The sequence below is a fragment of the Dermacentor silvarum genome, chromosome 4 (assembly GCF_013339745.2).
Source record: "Dermacentor silvarum isolate Dsil-2018 chromosome 4, BIME_Dsil_1.4, whole genome shotgun sequence".
Lineage (NCBI taxonomy): Eukaryota > Metazoa > Arthropoda > Arachnida > Ixodida > Ixodidae > Dermacentor > Dermacentor silvarum.
This window is the reverse complement of record NC_051157.2, coordinates 62,961,364-62,986,293: the sequence shown is the minus strand read 5'-3', so window position 1 is coordinate 62,986,293 and position 24,930 is coordinate 62,961,364. Positions and strand designations below refer to the sequence as shown.

The window sequence follows — 24,930 nt, the reverse complement described above, 5'->3', positions numbered from 1 at the left end:
GCACTGTATGTTTTCAGACTCTTCAAAGCTTGCCCCTGGCTAGTCACTAATAAGCCGCATCGCTGCCACCACGTTATCTATAGGTTACAGAGGTCGTCCTGCACATAACCTTGCTGTATGAGACCGTGCGTTATGCCCCACGTTTTACCTAACGTTTTACGTCCTCGAGATCTGGTTATTGTTACATCAAGTGTCTGCCAGCCAACAATCTTACAGCTTGCATGTTTTATTGCGATAGCAATTATATGGACACTTCAACCGGATTTCTGCCGTCGGCGTCGCCGTGAGGTTCCCTATAGATAAAATCTTCACCGCGCGCTGTATGCCCGAGCGGAAGCGAGCGGGGACGCGCGCTATCACGGAGAGCGAACGCACTCATCTCCCACGCGCAAGCAAGGAAGCAGGAAGCCAGCGCCTGAGGGAGCGGGAGGGGGGGGGGGGGGGGGCGCACTTCTACTCTGCCAACAACCGCGCTCGTCGCTCGTCCGCACCGTCTCTTATCTCCTCACGGCTCTGACCTTTATGCGCCGTGCATTCGCCGCTCAGTTTCCGTTGAAGCGATAGACCGCACGTACCTTCGCCCGCTGCGGCGTATGCTTGCTGCCAGCGTTTTGACAGTCGCTGTCTGCAGTCATTCAGTGTGATCTAGTCGTGTTTGTTTGTGCGCGCTCACACCACGCTTGTTCATTCAGTTAGTAATAGTCGGGCCACATTTTCCAACGCACGCTACACATGCAATGCTGCCCCGATCGGCAGTGCAGCGCTACAGGTGTGTCCCTTCGCACGCGCTGCCCACGGGAAGCGTCGACAACAGTTCGGCGCGTTGCCGGTGCTGCTGCATGTCCAAGTTTATACAGCTGATAAAGCTAATATCATTACTCCTTATATCTCTCTACAAATTTGCTATCGCAATTGATGCTTCACCTTTCAGGTGAAACTGCGACAACTTTTTATTAACAGTATGCTTCCAACTTCTGTATCTTCCTTTATCTTGTGATTTTTCTGTAGCAGCTTCTTCTCTTTGGCTTTCCATGTCCCATCGGCGCATTTCCAGCCATTGACTACAGCGCCGCCAGCGGCAACTTGCAGAACGTGCACATCAGTGCAATTTAATATTGTCGCTTTGTGAAACAACAAAACTTCATTGCGCGAAGGAGCAAAATTATACATCTGACGTTCTGAGTTTGAAATTTGGTGTCAGTGTTCCTTTAACCCTTATCTCCTGGTACAAAATTTCCCTTGTTATCGTCCCTGCCCTTCCGTCGCTGCATGCAATTCCCTGCATAACGACGCTGTAATAGGGCATTGCAGTTGCTACGAACTACTTCGCTTCGATGAAACACTAGCAGAGACAATGCTGCAGTCAATAAATACGATTTTATTTATATCACAAAGGCGTATAGGAGCGTAACAAACACTCTTGAAATGGGCACCAACTTTGGCATTGAGAATGTCCTTGCTTCGGCGTTTGAAATAAAACCTCAAGTGCACAAAACCAAACAAAATAGAGACAAAGAGAGATACCGCACAACGCAGAAATCCATAACGACTTGAGGAACTCTGCTCGCATTCTCCACAAAATGAGAATCATACGTTGGTCGCGACATGCCCGATGAGATTCACTCGGCTGCGACAACCACGATAACTTGTCACGGTTCTCAAACTCATGCCAGTTGTCGGGTCACATACGGAGTGCACACGGGGACCAAACTGTGGCGTTTTTGGGAGAATATTCGATGGCGTGTTAACGCACCACGGACTAAACTAAACGGACTAAAATATAAACGCAGCAGAAAGGCAGAAATGACGAGCATAGCGGCACCAGCTACTAGCCCGTTTCAAAGGGAATGCTAATTAAATACATCCATGTCTATACATCGATCCAGCATTTGGATATGGTTTAGGAAACGCAAATAACAGCTCGGCGAGCCACTTGCGATCCGCGTATTTGAGACATCTGGTATATGCGAAAAGGTGACCGCTCGCTCCAAAGAAATTGTTTTTGCTCAATCACGGCCAGTGGAAACAGAAAAAAGTGGAGACAGAATAATCTGAGTCAAAAGCGCTTCAGCATTCACGGCAACTATGATATTAAGCGGTAACGAATGTCATTTGCAAGAATAGAAATCTTCATCCCGCTGCGAGACAGTGCACATTTATAACCAAACACAGATAGCGTACAATTGCAAGCTACACGTGATCGGCTGCTACTGACACTGCGGGTGTCTCTTGTTGAGTTCACTCGGGGAAAAGAAAACAAGACAGTTTACGAAAGCCCGTCCTCGTATGGCGGTATTTCTTTACGCATTGTGTGCACTTCGTATTATCCGGTTATCTTTCTTTTCTTTATAAGATTCTTTTTTTTTTGCATTACAATACCGCGCCATGTTCAGTGTTCTTATCGGCTCAGTGACCAGACCGCTTCATCTTCTAGTTGCTAACTTACACAAACATATACCAGAAACATTTATACGAACAGCAGTAGCCTTCACCAGCGTTGCAACCAATGGCATATTTTGTGAAAGTTAACGAAACACAGTGGAAGCTCATTAGACTGCAACTACAGGAAAAAATAGCAGCGTCAAATCTGGAATGTAGAACTTGAAAGGAAGCTCAAGGCAATTTGCCTGACAAGTTGTAGGGCAAATTGTTCTCGGACTCGCTTTTCGTTTTGACAACACAAAGAAAGAAAAAGCACAGGGCCTATATTGAACATAGCTACCGGACAACGAACTCTCCCCAAATTACCAAATTACGGAAGCGGTGTAACGAACAAAAAAAGATAATTTAGAACGGCAACAAAGAATGTGATGCCAACAGGTCCTCGCACATTCGTATTTGCGAACAGCAGGGGCCAAAAAAAAAAAAAACAAACAAACAAAAACAATGCCAAGCGTGCACAGGGTGTAACTTCCGAGTGGAATTTGACGAGGTTATCATTTGCATATGCAACTTCCAAGAAGCAATTTTACCAGCACTTATATTAATCTGACAGTGGCGCACCACATTTCTACCACATCGCCTATATGTAAACGGCGGTAATACACTAGGAAGGCGAATGACATTAATGCACCCGCAAAGGGGTAAATCGACACGGTTGAGTCTACTCGCGCGCTGTATGTAAACGCTAGTGTATCGCACCGACGGAGAGAAGAAATGTGAGACGGCTGCCGGAGTGTGTGTGTTCTCGGCTCACCGGCGAGATGCACTCGCTGTGATTGTGATGCGCCAAGAACTGTAATACGCTACTGTCGCTTTCATGTAAACGTGACTAAGCCTCGTTAACATAAATGCGATAGCGTATCGCGTATTGGACAGATCAGTATGCGCTTAAGTAAAAATGAGCCCACGGGGGAGAGGATGCGAAATAAAGAAATGAAGTGAGAAGGAACGCAAGAACACATCTGGTGGAAAGGGCTTTAAGTTGCGCGATATTCTCGATCAGCGACACGAATGGCACCTCGTCATTAACGTCGTGACACGGGAAATGTGGGGAAATTAATTAAACCCATACTTTTATATTTTCAATGGCAAGAACTACCATTGAAAAACCGGCATAACCATTCATTCACTGCCTTCGCCTTTAAATTTTGAACATGTACAAGGTCTCATGGCATTTACTTGAAATAAATTCCTTTGCAAAGGAAAGAGCCGGCCACTTTTGTTGTCGGAAAGTGGGCGCTACTGTGCACTAGAACTATGATAGTAGGCGTCTGCTTGCAGCACATTTATAAGGTCAACGTCAATGAACAGGATTTGACATGCTACGGCAGTGCAGTGGGCGCGACATGACATTTGGTGCAAAGTGCAAACAAAGTGTTCAGGAAACGAAAACAATTGAAAAATATATTGGAATATACAAAGTGACAATCAATTACAAATCACCACATTGCTCATGGATTCAAGTGTGCTGACGCCAAGTGCTCATCTTTGTGTGTGTGGTTATGTTCTGATTTGCCTGTTTCTTCATTTCATTACTGTACACTCATTAGACAATCAAACGTTCAGAAAGGAAGGTGACAAAAAATACCAGGACTTCCATTATCATCAAATAAATCAATCAGCCAACATGCTACAGCGACAACAATGGCTCCATGGCTTCACACCTTTTGTGACAAAGCACACAGCATATCGCTATTGTAGCACTGGCAATGTAACGCCATAGGTAGCATTGTGGTCCCCCACAGCATAGAAAAAGGTCTTCTTATATATTTTTAACTTTTACAAGGTCAGCCGAGCAATTGGTTGCTCTGTACAAACATTTCTGACAACTGCGATGCTAGAGTGGAGTGGAACATAGTGATGATATATGACAGTGAAGAGAACACACTATGGTCATCCATTCAGTCTAGTGCAGCTCGAGTTCTCATAGACGAATGGATAGCACAAGCACTATGATGATGTCTAAGCAGTGCATACAAATGACAGATGAAAGAGACACCACTGGAGCTAACATGCAACTGAAGGCCTCAATTAAAGACAGTATACACTACACAAGCTATGCAACGTGTGACCAAATGGTGAGCACTTGCATAGGTAAATGCACGCACACATTGTTTTTCTTTGGAGTAGTCTGTTGCATGTCAGCACCAATGGTGTTTGCTTTTCATATCATAATCCAAACGAATAATCTCGGCTTATTGTTCGCTCACCAGAGTGCAAGGAGTTCATGGTGCCAAGGCATTTCGACATGGTAGTAATAGCATGAAAGTGACAATTCTAAGGCAACCTACTTTTAATCACTAAACATTTTGTGATGGTTCGCAGCCTGCTCGTGAACTATTTTAGGTTCTATTCCAAATGTCTAGGCGCACATTTATGATTGGGAACAGGCATCCCAACTTACTAATTTAGGCAGGAAACCCAACAGAGTAAAGAGCGGTTGTAGCATACTTTCCTTGTACCTTTTGTCTTGAAAATTTCTGACACATGCCTTGGAAATGACCAAACTAAGGAACGTCAATAATATGTGCATATATGCTGTGCAATGCTTTTATACTATAGTGTCTGAAATGGTCATATGGTTGGTCAGGCTTCGTTTCACGCACACATTGCACTTGTATTAGGCACGTCTTGAATGAGTCACTAGTGTTCATCATCCATTTGACATGAAAGTTCAAATTTGTTTTCGCACAGAATTTAATAGCCTTTCCCTAGGACATAAAAGATATGTCCATGCATTCTGCTCCAAACCTCAAGAAAACTTTTGAAGCACACAGTGTCTTGATATTCTCGCACATCTGACAGAGACTAGTGTTCCCTGCAGAAAAACGGTGCATGCAAATATTTGACAAAGGCATGTTCCAGGCCCAGTGCTGTATCTACAAAGATATGTCTCGGCAATCCTGACGCAAGCTATTCCTATTTATGCAGTGGATCAGTAATGTGCTCTATATTTACCTATTCGTTTGCATTGTAGATAACACCAAAGCAAGCTCACTCTCGAGAGTGAGGCGATGGTCCCAACAAACACACTTAAAACTGAAAGTGGTGTGTACATGTTTTACATCTCTCCTTTCACTAAGACAACATGCTCGAAATAAACTTGAAACTAACACTGCAGATCTCTTTGGATGCAACGAACATGTGCTCCACCTAAAAGTTCCGTTCTGCACAGTATACTCCCGTTAAGGTGAACCAGTTAAGTCAACTTTCCAGATGTGAGGGACAATGTGTGAACATTCGGTCATTTCCCACATATCCAATGCAAAAGAAAATCAGCTTAACCACTAATTTGGTTATGCTGAACTTCTGCAGCCACCACTTAAGCCTGCTACTGAACTCGGCGAGAGGCTCAGATCTGACTGATTTGGAGGCTGCATTGCTATTTGCATACAAAAAGCAAATGGTGCTTCTGTGCACATAAGCAACTACGCCAGCGTCGATGATCATGTGGATGCCTGCAGGGCTGACATCATAGGAACTAATTGAGAAGGTCTTCGAGGTCCCCCTGCAGGCCAATGGTCAAGACATGGCTCAGGAGCCAAGAACCAGTAGTGATCACTAATGGTGCAGATGATATTGCCCTGAATATTTTGCTGCATTTCTCCCACTACATGAAAACACAGAGGAATTTTTAAGCAAGCTAGCCGAAATTTCAGCTTTTGTGAGAGCTAGTGTGCAGATTTGCACAGTGTCATAAGGCAACGTCTACTCAATTACCAAGACTGCATAAAGCAATAATTTGTATGGCTTTGTGTGTTTTGGTCTTAATGCTGTTTCATATATTGTTTTAGCCATCAATATTTGAGTGCACCAAGAGAAGATTTAGCGGTCTGACAAACACTTTCATTATGACGAACTTATGATAAGAACATTTTTTGTGGTCCCGTTGAGTTCATCTTAACGGGAGACTACTATTTTTCCGAAAGTGAGGAAGTTAGCGTTACCTAGGCCTGGTACTAAAGATGAAACTGGGTGCACTCTCCTCAAGCATGTATGCATAATTTCAAACATAGCTTAGTAAAATTATGGCACACAAGAAAATGGTGAGAAACCATGCTTTAGTACCCGCTGCTGCAATGTGAAATATGAAAGCACCTGCAACAACAATGCACCTGCTTTCATTTATTTGAGTGCACCTGCACCAACTGGTGCAAGAAACCAGGACTAACCAGCATCATACTGCACTTAACTATGAATGTTGTCGCCCCATCACAATGTAACTACACAGTGCATAGAGTGCTCTCTTCAGTAGCGTGAATGCTTGATCCACAAACACACACACACACACACACACAACCATTACATTAGAGCAGATACAAAGAAAAAGACTGTTTCACAAAAGGAGCCCTGAAAGTAATACAACATGGAGAAGGTGAATGCGAGAATGTGCAGGGCACGGTCTGTTTAAAAAAAAAAAGGAAGGCACCTGCCAACAAGTCAATACGATTTGGCATTTATGTTGGTGATCCACGATTATACGTATTATGCAGGAACATGAGAAATACGGGAGCAGACACAAACAGTGCCTGGTCCTGTCTGTCTCGTGCTCCTGCACTGTACGAATAATCATGGATTGTCAATAAGCCCAACTTTACATCTCTCATGTTGCCTGTAAACTGTGCATAAACTGTTAAACAGAAGAAGTTTACAGGTCGCAGCCTCTTTCACAATTCTAAAGAAGCAGTGAACAGAAGCAGTAAGACATATCACTTCCGTAACGTGAGAAATGCTGGGTGAGAACTGGGTAGCTTGGCATTCAAACAAGTTAAGCTCGCACATGCACCACTTTCCAAAAGTGCATCCTTGAAAGGGCACACACTGGGCCATGCTGTGATGCTCGTGTTTAGTTTGTGCTGCATGAAGTGCAAAGATCATATGGTAGTGTTCTCACTCTCATTCTCCATGTAAACCTCATCGCCTGACCTATTGCAGCCAAGTGGTGAGTCATGTGGCAGATGGCCCCAGTTCTTTATAAAAGAGCTGTGCTTTCTTTCACGCAGCCTCCACACTCTATTGCGTTCACCTTCAGGGTCCTTCCTGAAATAACTCAGGTACCTAATGCCATCGACAAGTTGGCGTCACATGGCGCCCAAAAAGTCACTTTATGCCTTAAACCACTTGTCTCAACACTTCTGAGCGGCATGGTAGCCACGGTGCAGGTCGGGGAGCCCACGTAGTGCGCTTGTTGCCGCTGACGCAATGCAACCCGAGAGGCAAACGCTACCAGCACAAGTGGCAGTGGCGTCTTTCAAACACACACACATACACTTGTAGGAGAAGTGAGAGAAAAAGCAGGCGAACACGGATGTCTGCACGCGGCAGGTGGAAGGCGCGCTAGGAGTCCGCTAGTCCCGAGCTGACCACCCTCTTGAGCACCTCCATGAAGAGCGTCCGCTCCTGCCTCTCGGAGCGGAGCCGCAGCTCGCGTTCCTGGCGCTCGATCTCGAAGCGCGCCTTCTCAAGGGCGAGCCGGTCCTCCTGGAGCTTGAGCTTGGCTCGCTCCAGTTCGAGCTCCTCACGACGCAGCTTGAGCTCCTTTTCGCGCACGCGCATCTCCTTGGCCTGGCGCGTCACCAGGAACGACACCACCTGTGTCGGGAAGTCGGTTCCCTTCGCGGCGTCGCCCATGGCGGCGGCCACGGCGAACTCCTCGAGGCCTCCATCATCATCGGTGAGAGCACCTCCGCCGTTGCCGGAGAAAGGCGATGGGCCGCCAGCGAGCCGCGGCCGTTTGGCCGAGGACGATGACGTGGAAGAGGTCTGCTCCTTCGCCGACGTGCCGTTCTGCTCGTGCTCGACGCTCCCTGCGTTCAATGAGCGCGAGAATGAGAAAACGGTGCAAAAGTATGGCGATTCATCAAGTGTGGGAATAATGGGCTGCACATGCATTTGCTTAAACTTTGTCCCTATGGCTGCAAATGGCTTTGTGGTTGTAAGTTGAACGTTCTCAAGAAAAAAAATCTTTATAAATACAACAATTCGCAATGATCGTACATGTGGTCGAGAAACATGAGTTTGGGAGAGCAGACGCATAATGACAGCAATGAGGCTGAAGACGCGTGCGCGCGCGACACGTCTGTCCGAAAGGCTGGAACAGTTTATAACTACAACTAACATATGCGTGTAGTTCTACTGACTAATTATTAATATATTTCGCATCAACGTTACATGTGATAGTCCGGCACCGGTATTCCGGTAAAGATGTGCGACAAGTTACATAACCATCGCTTTCCCGCGCGACGTCCGAGAAGACGATGACAAAGAGCTCTGAGCTAGGCCGCTAGGCACGAGCACAGGCGCCATGTCCAACCCGCCGCCTCAGCCAACGATCCCGGCAGGACGCCTTCGTCCTAAACGACGTCTGCGGCCACCCGCAAAATAATCTGCTTCAGATACTTCGCAGCTGCATCTTCCCTTTGTAATTTTGCACTTTGCATACTTTTTGTGTAACTATTTAATACTGTATAATATTTTGTACCGTTCATCTTGCAGGAGGGTTTCTATTGTTGTACGACGTTTTTGTCCCTCCACGCTGCCGCTTGCCACTGTACGCAAAACGCAGTGGAATAGGCTCAAAGCGCAGCACCGGAAGGACGTCAGGACCTGCCTACGGCACACATCGCAGTGCGCCGCTACTCTGGCAAAAGCGGGGTCTTGGCCGCTGGAGACGCGCAACGTGCACTGTCGCACACTGACAAACTGCACAGAGCTCCGGACGGTGGCCCTCTTTTCCAGCGCGTCCGACAACATCACCGTTCGAGAATGGGAGGCGCGCTCCGGCTCTACGAACAGCTGGGCGATGACGCCCACAATACGGGCGCCATGCGGGCCCTGACCACGCCCAGTACACGACAAAGTACGCGCAGATATCCCAGGTCTCAGCGCGAAACGAAGAATGCCACAAGGTGCGCTGGAGCGGCTCACGCGAGCCTTCGTGTACGAAGAACATTGCGACCATTTGCAAATGTACATCGACGGCTCGGTGTTGCAACACGGCCGCTCAATCAGTGCGGCGGCAGTCATTCCAACGCTCCAGCGCCACGAACACCAACGAGCGACGCTGTAGGGTTCGTCGACGGCAGTCGAACTATGGGGCCTGAGCATGGGACTCGGCCTGAGCATGGAGGTGACGCCAACGCGCCACCGAAAGACGCGGTCCTGTGCAAGTGCGGTCGCGGGAGCGAGTCTCGGCCACGGCGGCCGCATTTCGATGGGCGAAATGCAGAAAACATCCGTGTACTTAGATTTAGGAGCACGTTAAAGAACCCCAGGTGGATCCAAATTATTCCAGAGTCTCCCCACTACGGCGTGCGTCATTATCAGATGGTGGTTTTGGCACGTAAAACCCCATAATTTAATTTTTTTTGTGCGACTCGCGCGAGGCGCTCAGCTCAGCCGCATCCAAGTGATGGGCAGCGGCTACCCTCCAGGTGCGCGCGGTACGCAGAATACACGCTGCGCTTGCGCAGAGGGGTGTCAGGGTCCGATTGCAAGTGGGTCCCGGGCCAAGCCACTGGGGCGTGCCCGGCAACAAGCGCGCCGACGAGCTTGCGGCAAGCGCCCACCAACTGCCGCCGTTGACGTCCCCCTCAACAGCAAAGGCATGGGTCTCGTTATCCGACGCCCCCTCCAACAAGCAGCACTCCGATTCACGTATCGCCCGCGATCACCGTACGCAGTATTTCGCGGCAGCAACGGGTGGGGTTACTACGGTTGCTAGGCGGGTGTGTGCGGGTACAAGCGCGCAGGCTTCGGTCTACAGACAACTGCAACAACTCTGGTAAAGTGGGGACGCTCGAACACTTGGTCTTTGAGACACGGTCTGACGGCCACCTCACGAAGCCATCAAGACTTCCCACCCATGTAATCGCATAAATAATTTTCTCGTTGACGAATTAAAGTTTTTACCACCACCACCACCTGCGGTGCAGTGCTTTCAAGGCATCGCGGGAGAAACTCTAGAGCTGCTGCCGCAGGAGCGCGCACGGGCTGCCGACCGGCAGCACCGAGGCGAGGCTCACAAAACACTGTGCGACTTTCTCGAGCGGTCGGGTCTCTTCGCCCTACTGCTCTCCGTGACCTAACGGTGCCAGTGTGCGGGGCTGGGTGATAAACTCTCTTGAAGTCACTAAACAAGCGAGCTACGGATAACTCTGACCTAGTCGCTCTGTTATACATGGAAATAGTTCTCTTCTTTGCTCTCTACTCTCTCTTATCCTCTTACCCTGACCTTTTACTCCCAGCGCACGATGTGTGTCCACGTAAGGGTTTTAATCTGATTTGTAACGTGGGTCTAACCTGGAGGCAATGCAACGTGTGGATAGCATCTATCCACACGTTTCATAACATAACCAACAAATGTCCCAAGCAGCATCTCTCAGCAGGTCCACCAAGAAGTTATTGTTTGACCTCAACAACCGTCCTCCGACAGTATTTTTATTTTTATTAGCATGGTTAGGTTGGCATGGACGGGCAGCAAGGCAAGGTTAATTGAAGACTTTCTGTTATGTGGCAGACGTGGCAGACATTTAAACAAATGCTTTGCTGGGGATCCAACCATTCGGGAGCGTCTAATTCAGTTTCAAGTTCGTGCACATGTACAGCTCATTTGAATAAAGCATCGTCTCGAATAAGAAACAATAATAAAATATTTTTTCGTGCATCATATTCATTATTAATCACAGTGATTGTTCGTTTCTTCTCCTCTTAAATCAGTGCAATCAAGAACACGTTTTGTCAACATGGCGGCTGACCAAGGAAATAGAAAGTCGTAGGAAAATAAAGGCGCGCAGAGTTATTTCGAACTGTTTCCCTAGTAGGAACAAGCGGCGAAAAAACGAAGTCCTTCCAAAGCCGCGCAGCTAGGTCAAGCAACAAAGAGAGACTAACGAGGCATCACCAAACAGATAAAGATATAGATTCAAAATATAACGAGGTATCAACAAGTGGCAGCGCGAGAGTTGATTCCAAAAATGGTTTATAATGCCGTCGACGGTGCCCGTCCGGCTTTCAAAACACGTCTGTACACCGCAGCATCTTCGACGATACTGGACTTTTGCCAATACATAATTACGCTGCTCTATTCAGTAGGGACAGCGACAGGCCATGAAGCGAGACTGACAGTGGTCAAAACATTGCCGGCCAAAAGTGGTCGGTGCTTCATCTCGATTCGCTGCACATGGCGCACATATCGTCCCAACGAGAAAATTTGATTTTTATAACATGGCGCCTTTTTCCCCTACACGTTCTCACGCAGCCGTCCTTGGGCCATTTGTCTAATGCCGTGCCCTGGGCGCTTCACCTTAGAGGAAGCGCCAAGTTGTCAATCAAAAATTGCACGTTTTTTTTTCTTTATTTCATTTATTTTTTTGTTGTTGTGCTTCGGAACTGCCTGCCTTTAGGCACGATCGCATTCTTAACTATACGCGTGGAAGTTGTTTATAAGTCCACGCACACCTTCACGATACGAAACGTATGGTTTGGGTGGCATCCTCAAGACAACGCCCTTGACCGCAATCATAATCGAGCGACAACCGTCTACACGTATCGGCTTGCTATCTCCGACAGCGACGTCAATACGAACACCAAACTGATTGACAACATGATCGGAAGTGTAGATCTGCAGCCTACGATGCTAACTCAAGCGATGTTAACGTTTCAAAAAGAAATACGGTCAAGTGTTCGACGATAAAGGATACCCTCCGAGTTAACCTGGTGCATGGTATGACGTTGCGCTGCGGAGTTCAAGGTCGGGGGTTCGGCGGCCGCATTTCGATGGGGCCGAGATGCGAAAAACGCTCGTGTACTTGGTAAAAGAACCTCAAGTGGTCAAAATTAATCCGGAATCCCGAACTACAGCGTGCCTTATAATCAGATTGTGTTTTTCGCACGTAAAACCCAAGAATTAATGTTTCCTTTTTTCAAATGACGAAGGCCGGGTATACTTCACCTATCCCTTGTTTTTTTATGAAGCCACGACGGCAAACTTGACCGCACGGGCTCAAGCTACTATTTCGGGAAGTACATCGAACGCTAGCAAACCCAGTGAGAACATTCGCACTTGCCCTCACACCGTTTTATTTACCGACCGCACACTGGATGTAGCGGAAGGTTAACAGACTTGCTGCAAAATAAGGAGGGAACCGACGCGATGGCGAAGAAAACATTTGAGAAAAAGTAAAGTCATGCCAGACAGAGATAATGTAAGAAACGACGCTCAAGTGACGTGGGTAGAAGTATATATGGCCCGTAAAACCACACGATTAATACAGAAAATGCATCAACCAAATTTAAAACCAACAGAGTTCGCTGTCCTACATAGAGACGCAGTGGCGACATTCGGACTTCCTCCACGAAAAAGTTAAGTTTAATGAGATAAGCAGTTATTTACCACAGGGAAAAAAAAAACCTGCTATTAATCTTTGTCCGTAGTTGCTTTCAAGGGCCCAAGAGCGATAATTTTTCTTGATAGCCACAGTGTTTAGATGAAGTAACAGATAAGCCTCCGTCGTAACCGGTATCAGCTTTCTAACAAAATTACAAGCCGGATATATGTACCAGTCGTTTATAAGCATAAACGTACTCGTAGCGTAATTTACTGCAACCTGACCGCACATTACCGCAACCTACACATCAACGTTCGCTTACGATGGTTGACAGTAATTACACGCAGTACTCTAATAAACAAAACATGAACAAGATGAAAACCCAAAAACGGCGATACATTTGACTTGCTTGGACAATGAAGCTTTCCTGTAACAAAACTGCACACTTGAAGCTGATGCAGTTTATTATTTTTTGAACAGCGAAGCTGTTGAAGCCAGCCGGTAATTTATGGTTCGTATCAACAAAATTTGGAGGACGCTTAAGCTTCGCCTTCAAGAGTAGGAACGCGATAGCATTCAAAGATCCTTGATTGTTTCTCACACTTCCCGGCAACTGCAGCTTATATAACCTAGGGCTCCATGTTTACCGGGAAACGTTGGCGGTGAACTCTATGCACGAAGGCGCGCTTTCTGGTAGAAACGCGGCCTTTCTCGTGGACCGGCCTTCTTTTATTGTTTGCACCTTTAATATTTCAGCCTGAGAAGATTTAGCATAACATGCATGCGCTGTCGGTATTTTGTTTGTGGGCTGTCACTTTCAAAATTCCGAGGAATAACTTTGCAAAGAATGCAAGACAAAGTGTGAGCAACTTTAGTGGTAAAATATATTTGGAGGGCCTGCGTGGTTGGGCATGATTTTCTCGACCGCAGGCGGCATTGCCGACGCCGACGCCGGATTTTCTGCGACACGGGGCCATATAACGCTATCGCTATCGCGTTAAAACTACCAAGAAAGAAAAACTTTCTTGACGAGCCGGGATTCGAGCCGGCGTACCCACGGTCTCAAGGCGAGTGTCGTAACCACTAGGCTAAACAGCCACTTTTTTTTTTTTTTCCACGCTTGCAGAACCTGCATTTATGCGAACCATATGAATGCATTCGAGCGTCGTCATCTTCGTCCACAGGTGGCGCGTTCACACACCCGTGCTCTGCGAGGTGAAGAAGAGGTTTTCCGCGCTATGCTCAGGAGAGAGATAAAGAAAATGAGAGCGAGAGAGAGAGAGATAGACGCATTCACGGAGCGGATCTGCTGGAACGCGTTGTTGCATTGCAACGCGGTGGAACGCGGCGTCGGCATTGCAACGCGGAGTAGGTGTTGCAAGCTGCGCTATGCAACGCGCAGTGACGGCCGTAAGTCCGAAACGCGCGAAGAGAAATATTATCATCATCATGAGTAATAAGATGAAAAGTTCGCGCGCACTTCCGGAAAATGCTGGGCTACGATCGCCCAGCTTCGCTGTTTCAAGCGTTGCGCGGCCGAGTGCAACGTTAAGCGTTTTTATATTTCCTCCGACGACGAGCGACATATTCCCTTTTGTGGACATAAGAGAGAACATAGAAGAGGAAATGATGCAGACACTTGTGAAGCGCTATAGCGAAACCTAATATTTGTCCCCGCATCGCGTGGTAGTTTTCCTGGTGAAGGATCACTCTTAATATCGACATAACGGATGACAATTGCGGTAATCGTGCATCGAGGGCGATCGCTTTCGTGCCAGCTTGACCACGTTACACCGCTACTTCAATATGAATAGAATGCCTAGCAGTCTCCGCAAGCCACCGGAAAATTACATGCTGGGTGAGAACATTCGCACTTGCCCTCGCACTGTTTTATTTACCGACCGCACACTGGTCGGTAGATAGTTGCACCGTTAACTCCTTTAGGCAGCTTTTCAGTCTAGATACGTTAAACAATGAAGGCGTCCATCAAGCTCCACACCATCAATAATTGATCATTCGCACTCGGGCGGCGATAGATTCCATAGTAAACTTCTCCGGACTGATTGTTTCGAGCAGCAGGGGCTCTTTACGGCATTCAAAAACTGCGGCCTCTTGCTTGCCAACTGCAACGGAATTTCACTTTGGATAAATTTGTTATAAATGAGTACTGTTTAAACAGTGTACCAATCTTGGCAAAGCCGGTAATTGTATATATTTTTTCTTTAGTTAGGAGCCTTTAAATAGCACCTAAGCAGACGACGCGTGCATCTGGTGGCGTCGCTGTGACGAAAGTCCCAACACGACACGTCCGAAACTTCAGCGCGCTGCGGGCGTCGGGCGTCGGGCGCTCGGGCTGGCTCGCGTCGCCCTGCCTGGCAACCCATAGAGTACGCGGTTGTCTGAGCGTCTTTACAGCAAGATAGAGTGCTTAAGTGCGCTCCTCCTCGACCGCTGCGGCGCGGGTGAGGCGGTAGGCACCCAACCGCGAGGTAGCCATGGTATAGGAGCACCCCGCTGCGGCCGCGGTCAGCATGGCCTCCGAAATTGCGCAGGTGAGCCGTTGCAGTCTTGGTGACAATGCCGAGGAGCCGCGCGTTAGGTCATGCGTCACTTCCGGCAAGCGGTAATGGCGCCTTTTTGGTTATTTTTTTTTTACAATGGAGCTGTTAGAACCTCGCTATAATGATCATTCCGTCGTCCGCAGCTTCGGTGAGCTGGGGGAGAGAGAGCCGAGAGAGAGTGAAAGCAGAGTATAAAAATAGCATCGCGCAGCATAGCGAATGCGAGGTGGCGAGGAGGAGTGTGGCAGGTGGTAGTGGGACGCGTAGAGCTGCTGCCGACGCCGACCGCGTTTCCCCGCGTTCGCGCCGAACGTGCTCGGTGTCCGTGATTGAAGCCGATGCCTCTGGCGACGGCTCGGCAGGTTTCGACCAGAGAACTGGACACTAGTTGCTTCCGAAAGACTGAAGAGAGGGCTTAGGGAAGCTGAAACCAAGCGTCGCAGAAGAGAACATCCCGAGCTTAGATTTAGGGAAGATGAGAGTTCGCGTAGCCGAAGAAATGAAGATCCGGAGGCTCGTGAACGTGGCCGGTTGAATTCATCGCGATACTACGCAGAACATCGCGAAGAAATCTTGAGCGCCAGGAAACAAAGGAGACTGGAAGATCTTGTGTTGCGGGCGCTCAGGAACTTTCGCAACACGTAACGAATTGGGACTAACGGTGCTAATGGGCGCTCACTTCGGCGGTCCTCCTTCTCGCAGCGGAAAAAAAAAATGTGCGTGGCTCTGCTATCGCAAACACCAGAGACCAGCGGAGATGGGGGAAGCCCAGCCTAAGTTAGACTAAGTGTGTGGTTTGCCACTACTTTACTACGCTTTCCCCAGCTCCACTGGTCTCTGGTATTTGCGATAGCCGAGCCAGGCATAATTTTTTAAGAACGGCTATTTATGCTAGCTATTCGCGGCGCTTCCGCTCGTATTTCAAACGCCAAATTGTACACGCACGGTGACTCCTCGATATTTATAGATTATCTTAAGCTAAGCTTTTTACGCTGTCCTAAATTTCGTTGCAGTCGGCATTTAAAACCTAAAGGCGCGGATACAGTCCGGCTTAACGCGGACGCAGGCTGCGAGCGTGCGTGGATGAGCGAGTGCTCTATACAGTCGAGTATCACGCTGCAGTTAAATGCCTTCCATGACGCTTTCCGCCGACCAGTTCGGAAGAGCATCGTCGATCTAGGGACTTTAGGCGCAGTCAGCGCGGCCGCCGGCGTTCGGCGCGCTTTGACGCGGAATAGTACGTGTCCTATCTAAATCCGGGCCAGCTAGACCAGAGTGCATCGCGTGCTAGCTTGGCAGGCCGGCAGCATGCATGCCCACAAGGTCGGGAGTGCTGAAGAGAGCGTGATGAGTGTGCGCCTTCAACAAACGAAAAATTGTGTAAAAAAATCAACGACGATTGTCAATGTAATCGATTAGCACGAAAGAACGAAATAACTTTTTCCTTAACGAGTCCGACTACCAACCAACCCCGAAAACGGGCAAAAGAAGCAAAGAAAGCTGGATACGTTAACAGCGTTCGCTCGCCGCGCTGTTGCAAGCCAAGTTCAATGCCCAGAACTATAACAAGGACACAAGAGTCACATTCGCGGCGATCTTAGAGTCGCCGGCGTGACGCATCCGACTTTCCCGGTCGCTGCCTGGCGTTGTGCTGGAAACGCCGGACTATATCCGCGCCTATGGACACCGCGGCGTGTGTTCCAAACGCGTGGAACGATACGCGAATAAATTCTGGGTTGGTTGCTCACCCTGGCGAGTGGTGTATGGCTCAGGCGTGGAGTCCTCGTGCAGAATGACACGGGGCCGGATCTTTTCCGGGTCAAAGTCATCGTCATCATCTTCGTCCTCTGCTGCCGCTGCAGCAGCCGTGACAAAGCCGCCGCCAATGCGAGAGCTGTATCCACCTGCGCCGTCTTCGTATTGCTGAAGAACCTGCGTGGATAATGATATTATATATACGAAAAGTAGTGCAATACAGAAAAGAGCCTGCTGAAGAAAACGGTCGGCATGAGAAGGTGTGCGGGAGGCAGAGGGTGGGGGGCTTGATAGCATGGTTGTTCAGAAGTGTGGTACTCAGCAGAGCCACACAACACGCTGTAAATTCAGATCGTTAATTATAGAAAGACGAAACTCGTTGGTAGAGTTTGGGATACATGCCTAGGTAAGTAGTGCAACAGCGAGAACAAACGCTGGATCTGAACTGACGTTGATCGATTGCTTGGGCGTAATATATGTGCGAGATATCCAACAGCAACCAAGTAGAGAAATGTGTGAATTGCCTACGAGAAGTCAATGGAACAATTTTTTTTCAGGTCGGACGCTTAATGCGTTTCCCTGACCTGTGGCAGTGTAATAAAGGCTAGTATACTTTCCCTCGCCTTTCTAGACCCGTCGTTGAAATCCCCTCGTATCGACAGGTTATAGTGACTTTTCATTGCTCCCACTTACCCCTCCCCGTTGGCGCTGAGCCGTGCTCCCTCAAGGGCTGCAGAAGATAGCGCCAACCTTTCCCTTTCCCTCAAGAACCACTTATCATCATCCTGCCGCTGCGCGTCGCAATACGCCATTCAATAAAGAAAAGCACATATGCTCCTGCATCAAAACTTGACCAATTATCAACGTTGCGTGAATCAAGGAGAAACAAAAGACGCTGTTCCGACACTTCAGAAGGGGTAGGTTCAGCTGCGGCTAATAGATGGATTGCAACACGACCCTCTCCCTCCACTGCAGTGCCATGCAGCAGAGCTTGGCACGATCCTTTCCCCCTCCCCACACCACGTGGCAGTGCTCGGCAATCACTGGTCTCCAACGGTAGCGCGCAAAGTATCCGCAGGAGGAGTAGTCGAGTAGACGGATCTTGCCTCGACCTTCATCAACACACAAGATTGAGCACCCCTGACTACAGTGAAACTTGCAAGCGCTTCAGTACACACCGTTCAACGGTGCCAATTTTTTCATATAACTTTTTGCATTCCGCATCTTCTTAGCCATGCTTCATAAGAGCTAACCACAAATCTTCTATCCTGGTCTTTCGTATGCAGTATCAGCACGTAGGCTGTCCAGCGCACATTGCCACTGTGAAATGAAACATACCTATACGTAGTCCCAAACGGCCGCGCTTGAGGTATTCAGAGTTCTATCTCATTCTGGGCTAAATCACTGTGCAGTTTCGCTGCGCACCACGCCCGAGGCCGACAAAAAGAACGCTGGGCGTTATCTCTTGCAATAATGACGCTGTGCAGGAGTCCAGATAAGACACCAGAGTGACGAGAGTTCCAGATTCCTTTAAAATTGTTGTAGACAAACCAACCTGTACAGATGCCGATTAGAAGCACCCCTTTCAGACAAGACAAGCCTGTTTACCGATGCTTTTGATGAGACGAGCGTTATTCGTGAGACTGGTACCTGTTGTAGAAGCTGCTCCTTGACGGCGAACTCCTCTTTGGTGCAGAACCGCTGCAGGCTCGGGTAGTCGCCTTTGATGAACTGGTCCAAAAGCAGGATGGTGCGTTCCCGGCATCGCCTCGAGCTGATCGTGAACAGGTGCTCGAGGTTCTTGGAGATTGACGCCCACGTGGTAGTGGGTGGCGTGTCCTTGAACGGATTAAGGCTCACGACTTCCTCCAGCAGCCGGATGTCGTGCTGCCCGGAGAAGCGCATCGGCCGCTTCCGCTTGTCCGTCTCCTCGCCATTGCCGCTGTGAAACGGTGCAAGGACACGAATGACGCGTGCGGTAGATAGATGATTGATTGATGGATATAGTTTTTTTTTGGCGCAAGGGCCAGAAATGGCCAAAGAGCACCATGACACTTGGTGATGAATGGCAATGAGAATAGTTGAATATGGTAGATAGATGCTACCCTTCGGTAATGCACGCGAGTATACTGAATCAGAAGGGGTTGCCGCTAAATTTAATATTAAATTGTGGCGTTTTACGTGTCAACACCGCGACATAATTATGAGGCATGCCATGGTGGGGGACTCAGGATTAAATTCGAAGACCTGGGGTACTTTAACGTGCGCCTAAGTATAGCTAAGCATACGTGCATTTCTGCATTTCACCCCCATCGAAATGCGGCCGCCGTGGCAGCTAGGGAATCGAACTCACGACCTCGACCTTATCAGCACAACGCCGTAGCCGCTAAGGTACCACGGCGGGTGAAGTTACTACTGGGCAAGTTGATTCGTAAAAGATTTGAACCATCTGGGTGTTTATAACGTGCGCCCAAAGCACAATAAACGATCATATTTGCATCCTGCCCCCATCAGAATGTGGCTGCAGCGGCCTGGGATCAATCCCACGACCTCAGCATCAGCAATATAACGCAATAGCCGCTGTGGCTATGCCGTTGCAGGAGAGGAGCTGCTTGAGCTTTACGTTCCACGGTGGCCTCTCTCGCAAGGCCTGTACCGAGTCCAATGATGCTTAGCTTGGGAGATCTGCCTAGAATGGGCGTATTCAGCCTGACGTAGCCTACGACTAAACGTTGAAGGACATGGTTATAACACCTGGGGCCAAATTCACGAAGCTTTTCGGTCGTAAGTGCACGCTCTTTGCCACTGGCCGTCCGCTTTCGCTAATGATATGTCGAGCATCAGAATTGGCTAGAATTTTCTCTTGCAAACAATTCTAACATAAGAGCCTTTTGTAAATACAGACACAGAAGGGCAGCAAAAACGAATAAGGGAGGAGGGAGAAAAGACGCGAGCTGAGCTTCGAATTAACTTCAACGCTTAACTTCAAGCCAGTTGCCCTGTGTTTCCTTCCTCGTCCCTTCCAACTTCGCATCGTTCTTAAAAGATGCATTCAGAACACACGCAGCAACGCTAGTCCGATATTCTATCTTAAGAGTTATTACTCGTATGGAACACAGCAGAGGGCAGAGTCACGGAACCCCGGGGCATTTGGAGAACCTGTGGCCTCTTCACACGTACTACGCCCCTGCGCGCCACGTCAACATCCACATTTCGCGACCGGTCGATTCCGGTGCTAACTAGGGTGGAGCGCCGCGAGCACCACTGACGAAGTGCGAAAAGGAATAGCATTGGAATTTAACAGTTACGTTGTCTCGGCCTACGTACAAAGGTGCGTGCGCTGTAACGTGCCCCGAAAGTGCACAGACTATTTTGGGGGATAAAAAAAAAAGCAACAACAAAAACTATTTATTATTCTCAAAGCCAGTACACACGCAGTTGGTCGGACCCATAGCCTACAGGGCTTGCGATGGGTCCGAATGCTAGTACAATAATATTGGAAGACTTTATGATGGATGACAGGGTACAATCACGACCCACTTCTATAACGCACAACACAAATGACAAGCTTATGTATATATCTATGTGGTATATTCGATCAATGTGTTCGACCAAATTTTGTTACGCTTGCCTCTGTATACGAGTGGCAGCAAGTTGAATACTCACGTATATGACGACATTATTAACATTTAGAGACAGGAACTACTGCTTGGCGGTTTCAAAGTAAACACGCGCATTACCTAGCTTCCTAAGAAAGTGTTTGAAAGTATCGTGCGTGTTCGAGTAGTAAAAATACTTAGTTTATGCTCACCGACAATAATTTACTACTACTCCGGTACAGCTAACGTATATGTGCCATTTAAACACCATCGAGAACAAAAAAACCATGTGCCCCATATCCATTTGTTCCACATGAACATATGCGGATACCATATAAAACCTGTATGCTCCCAAACATATGGGACAACACATCCAAAAACAAAAACAATATTAAAAAGAAAACTAGATGCCCTGTATAACCCACATATCCAATATTGGGCGTATGATGATCCCATATAAAAGCCCGCATGTTCCCACAACTAATATGTGCCATATGATATGTGGGAATATATGATATTCTTATATGGCATCCCCATATGTTAAACATAATGGTTATGGGGGTTCTGTGGCATATGGGTTATTTTTCGGTAAAGCGTCCCATATGATGAATGGAAACATCCCCATTTTTATATGGAATTATCATGCTTCTTTTTCTTTTTTCCCTTTTTTTATAGGGAAGTGCAGAATTTTTTCACTTTTCGAAAGGAGCTCTCTTCAAGAAGGCAGCAGATGTTTCGCATCAGCTAGAAGAAAGCGACCGGTTTCCTACTGATACAGGATAAGGACGGACGCAAAAAAAAACGAGCAAGACAGATATATATATATATATATATATATATATATATATATATAACTGCTCAATCATGAAGGCTCACTAAAGTGAAGATGAAGTGGGTGAAGTCTTGACAAGAATGACAGTAATTCTTTTTTCAAGTACGCAGGAAAATGGACACTGTTTCAGAAGTGTCGGTCTCAGCCAGATAATAACAGCTACTAAAATACTCATCCCAAACTTTAAGCCACTGGCATTAAATGGAAAATGACGGAGTTGCGTTGTTCGGGTAGCAGACAAGAACAAAAGTTATCTCTTCCGCACAGCCAGAATAAATATGTTTTGCTGCGGCTTCTGTATGCCGACGGCGTAAATGCTATAGATAAGACCTACAGCAGTGAATACATTCGTGGGTAACGGTCACGGTGTGAGATATAAAAGAGTATATATCTTACACCGTGGTAACGGTGCGTGAGGGAGGCGTCGAACACCATGCTAGTTATCTGCAGAATAGCTGTTCAGTAGTGGCAGCCACCTACGCCTCTTGGCGCGCTCCTCGAACTGCACGCTATCTCGCATACTTTCTAAGAATACGCAAGGCCCGAACGTAGGCGCATCGCGGATCATAGCTGCGATTTATACGAAAAAAGGACGTTGCAGCAGCAAGAGAAAGTGATAGCCCGCAGTCGGCCAGCGGTCATCCAAAGACAAAGCTCGCGTTCGTGATCCACTCGGCAACGTTTCTCGCGGGGACGGCGACGCTCAAGAAGAAATTTGGTCTACTGACGTCCTTAGCTGGAAGCCGATGGGTCGTAAGTGCTACCGTCGCGGCGCTGCTCCCACCTACGCCGCACAATGCGGGGCGCGGGACGACGACGTACGCGGCGAGAATAGATGTGGGCTGTGGTGGACGGGGCAGTCACGACCAGCGGCCGTGAAAAAAAAAAAAAAAAAAGAAATCGAAGAGAAAGAACCCTCGAGACGTACCGCCTACGGGAGCGCTTCACGACGGCCTCGAGCGCCATGGCGATATCAGCGGCAGACATGTCGGCCGCTCGAGTGGAACCTCGGTGGAGCGAAGATGCGCTAGCCACCGATGGGTGGAAGGGCTAACACAACGGCAGAAGCCTTCGGTCTGCGACGCACAGTCCTCGCGAGTCTGCTCCTGCGAATGGAATGCTCCGCGGCGCTCCTGGTACGCGAGCTCGACGCGAAGCCGCTGCGTTCTCACGTGGCGGGGACATCGTCGTCGTCGCCGGCGCCAGCCGTCCATGGCGTCTCCCGCGTTAGCGTCTATGGCCACTGGACCGGCCCTCGCATGGCGCTCGGCCAAAGGGGACCGATGCGTCGTCCAAGTGAACCCCGGGTCTCCGAAGTGAGCCAGTGGAAGGCCGCGACGTCCAGCCGGGGGGCTTCCGGGGAGTCGGAGGACTATAGCCGTCATGAGTGGGGGCTGACACTCACTCGACCGAGGGCATGCGCGCGGGGGCATGGGGTTGCGGACGCGCCAAGTAGATAGAACGGTGCATAGAAGACGATGACGACGATTTGCGCACACGCGGCGCAGCTCGCGGCAGCCGTTTAAAGCATTTTAAAGCCGCCACCCCTCACTATGATGCTGCTGGCTGCTGTCATTCGCGATTGACCAGTACCGGACATTGCGCAAACCGAGGCGGCCCGGCATGGCAGGTGGCTCGTACGTAAGCGCCGACGCGAGCTCCAACGCAAACATGCCGTCGTATCGGTCCATTGTGATAATTCCTTCGTTGCCATGCTGTCGTCTTCACTATGTCGTCGTCACACTGGCGTCGTCATTTCTTCGCTGTAATGCAATCCGCATGTTCGAGCAATAAAGGCGTCCAACTAGGTCGTGCGCTCTAAACTTGCAAATTTTCGCTAAACAAGAAAATCGTTCTTCACAAATACCAATTCAAGCCGCACCTAAACCGGTTCCCACAATGCTGTGGATTCTACAGTGTTTTTTTTTTTTTTTTTTCATCGCTCGCCCTCGCGTCTACAACGGCGGTAGCGAGCATCCTCCGAACAATGCGGCAGTGGGGGCCGAAAAGAAATTTGCGCTTTGCAGTTTCTGCGTGTTGTATCGTGGGACCGATTTTCTGTCTCGGCAGGCACTCGAAAGCCTGGAAAGAGTGCAAAGTATAACAAAAAATCGAGGTAACCAAATCCAAAACATACCTGCTTATGCAAGCTGCTGCTCGACAACTGATCTTACATGGAATTGTATGTTTCATGTAAGATTTCAAGCAGATCTGCAGTTCATGCTTGAAAATATATACGGTCTTCTTTTTAGCTGCACAAATTTTTAAAAATTAGCTGCGACTGATAGCACAATTATAAGTTAATTCCTCGATGAGGCGGCCATTACTTCGAGAAATAAAAATGTATAATTGAATTACCATAATTACAATAATGAACTTTTAAATTAATTACTTTACATCACATACTTCAATCTACGAATTCTAGCTATAGTGAAATTGCAAAGCATATCGACTTGGAACGAATTCTTAGGATGGCACCAGTTCCGAGAAATGTGCCGTCCAACTTGGGGTAAAAACCCACTGTTTTGCCACTTACATTTTTTTTTTAAATGAAAACGCCGTTTTATGCATTGCAGCACAAAAGTGACTTGGAACGGCTATGCATTTCGTCGGACACTTTGAAAATTAATATCTCGAAACTGGTGCAGTCCTGAGAATTCGTTCCAAGTGGATACGCCTTGCGAACTCGCCCGGCTATAATTCGTAGATGGAAATATGTGCCGTGAAGTGATTAAAAGGTTAATTAGTGTAATTATGGTAATTATTCAAATCAGCATTATGGTTTCTCGTCGAAGTAATTGCCGCCTCATCGAGTAATTTAGCTCAAGTGTTAGAACTGTGATGTCTGCCAAAAAATAAAATAAAAGAATAAATCACTAAAAAAATGGAAAGAGACACCTGGTGCAGTGCAAAAACAGGACTAGGTGCAAAGGCGACAGAATGGGGACGGCATCCCTGCCGTTCGCGTAATAGACGCTTTTCTCTCCCACTTTCTCACCTCCCCCTTTGCAGTTGGGCTAAAAGGTTATAAGGCTGAGGACAAAACGACGGGCTACCTCTTCGTTACCGACTCTTCGTTACCTATATGTGCCCGGTGAAAGCGAGTGTCAGACCCCTGGACGCACCCCGACCTTGCGATAGACGACAGAGGCGGGGAATTCCCGGTGTTATCGTGCGGTGTACTATAGCAACGCGCCTTGCAACCCTTGCGTTCCAGTCGCGCACAATTTCCGGCTCGAGCGCGCGCGCGTGCCCCAACTGATAATCAACGCGTGCGGCTATATTTATACGCCGACGCGACACGAACGCACGCACGCGCAGGCGTTCGGAAGACGTCACTCCCGCGCCACAGGAAGGGGGCGTGGCGGCGATACCGCGGTGAAGTTACGCTACAGCTACGCGCTGCCGCGACA

At 48.3% G+C, this 24,930-nt stretch overlaps 1 protein-coding gene across 3 annotated transcripts in view; it reads right to left on the bottom strand.

Annotated features, from left to right (window-relative positions):
* Positions 1–1,358: 1,358 nt before the first annotated feature.
* Positions 1,359–24,930, bottom strand: part of LOC119450134 (uncharacterized) — a 41,110-nt gene continuing 17,538 nt past the window's right edge. For 2 of the 3 annotated variants that reach the window (XM_037713500.2, XM_049665649.1), the window contains 3 exons: positions 18,737–19,028; positions 17,080–17,263; positions 1,359–8,249 (listed from right to left, as the gene is read on the bottom strand). In XM_037713500.2, coding sequence (XP_037569428.1) covers positions 7,780–8,249; positions 17,080–17,263; positions 18,737–19,028 — 946 coding nt within the window. In that variant the 3' untranslated portion in view covers positions 1,359–7,779. Of the gene's footprint in view, positions 8,250–17,079; positions 17,264–18,736; positions 19,029–22,445; positions 23,162–24,930 lie in introns of those variants that run through there. The other variant, XM_049665650.1, reaches the window with a different exon arrangement.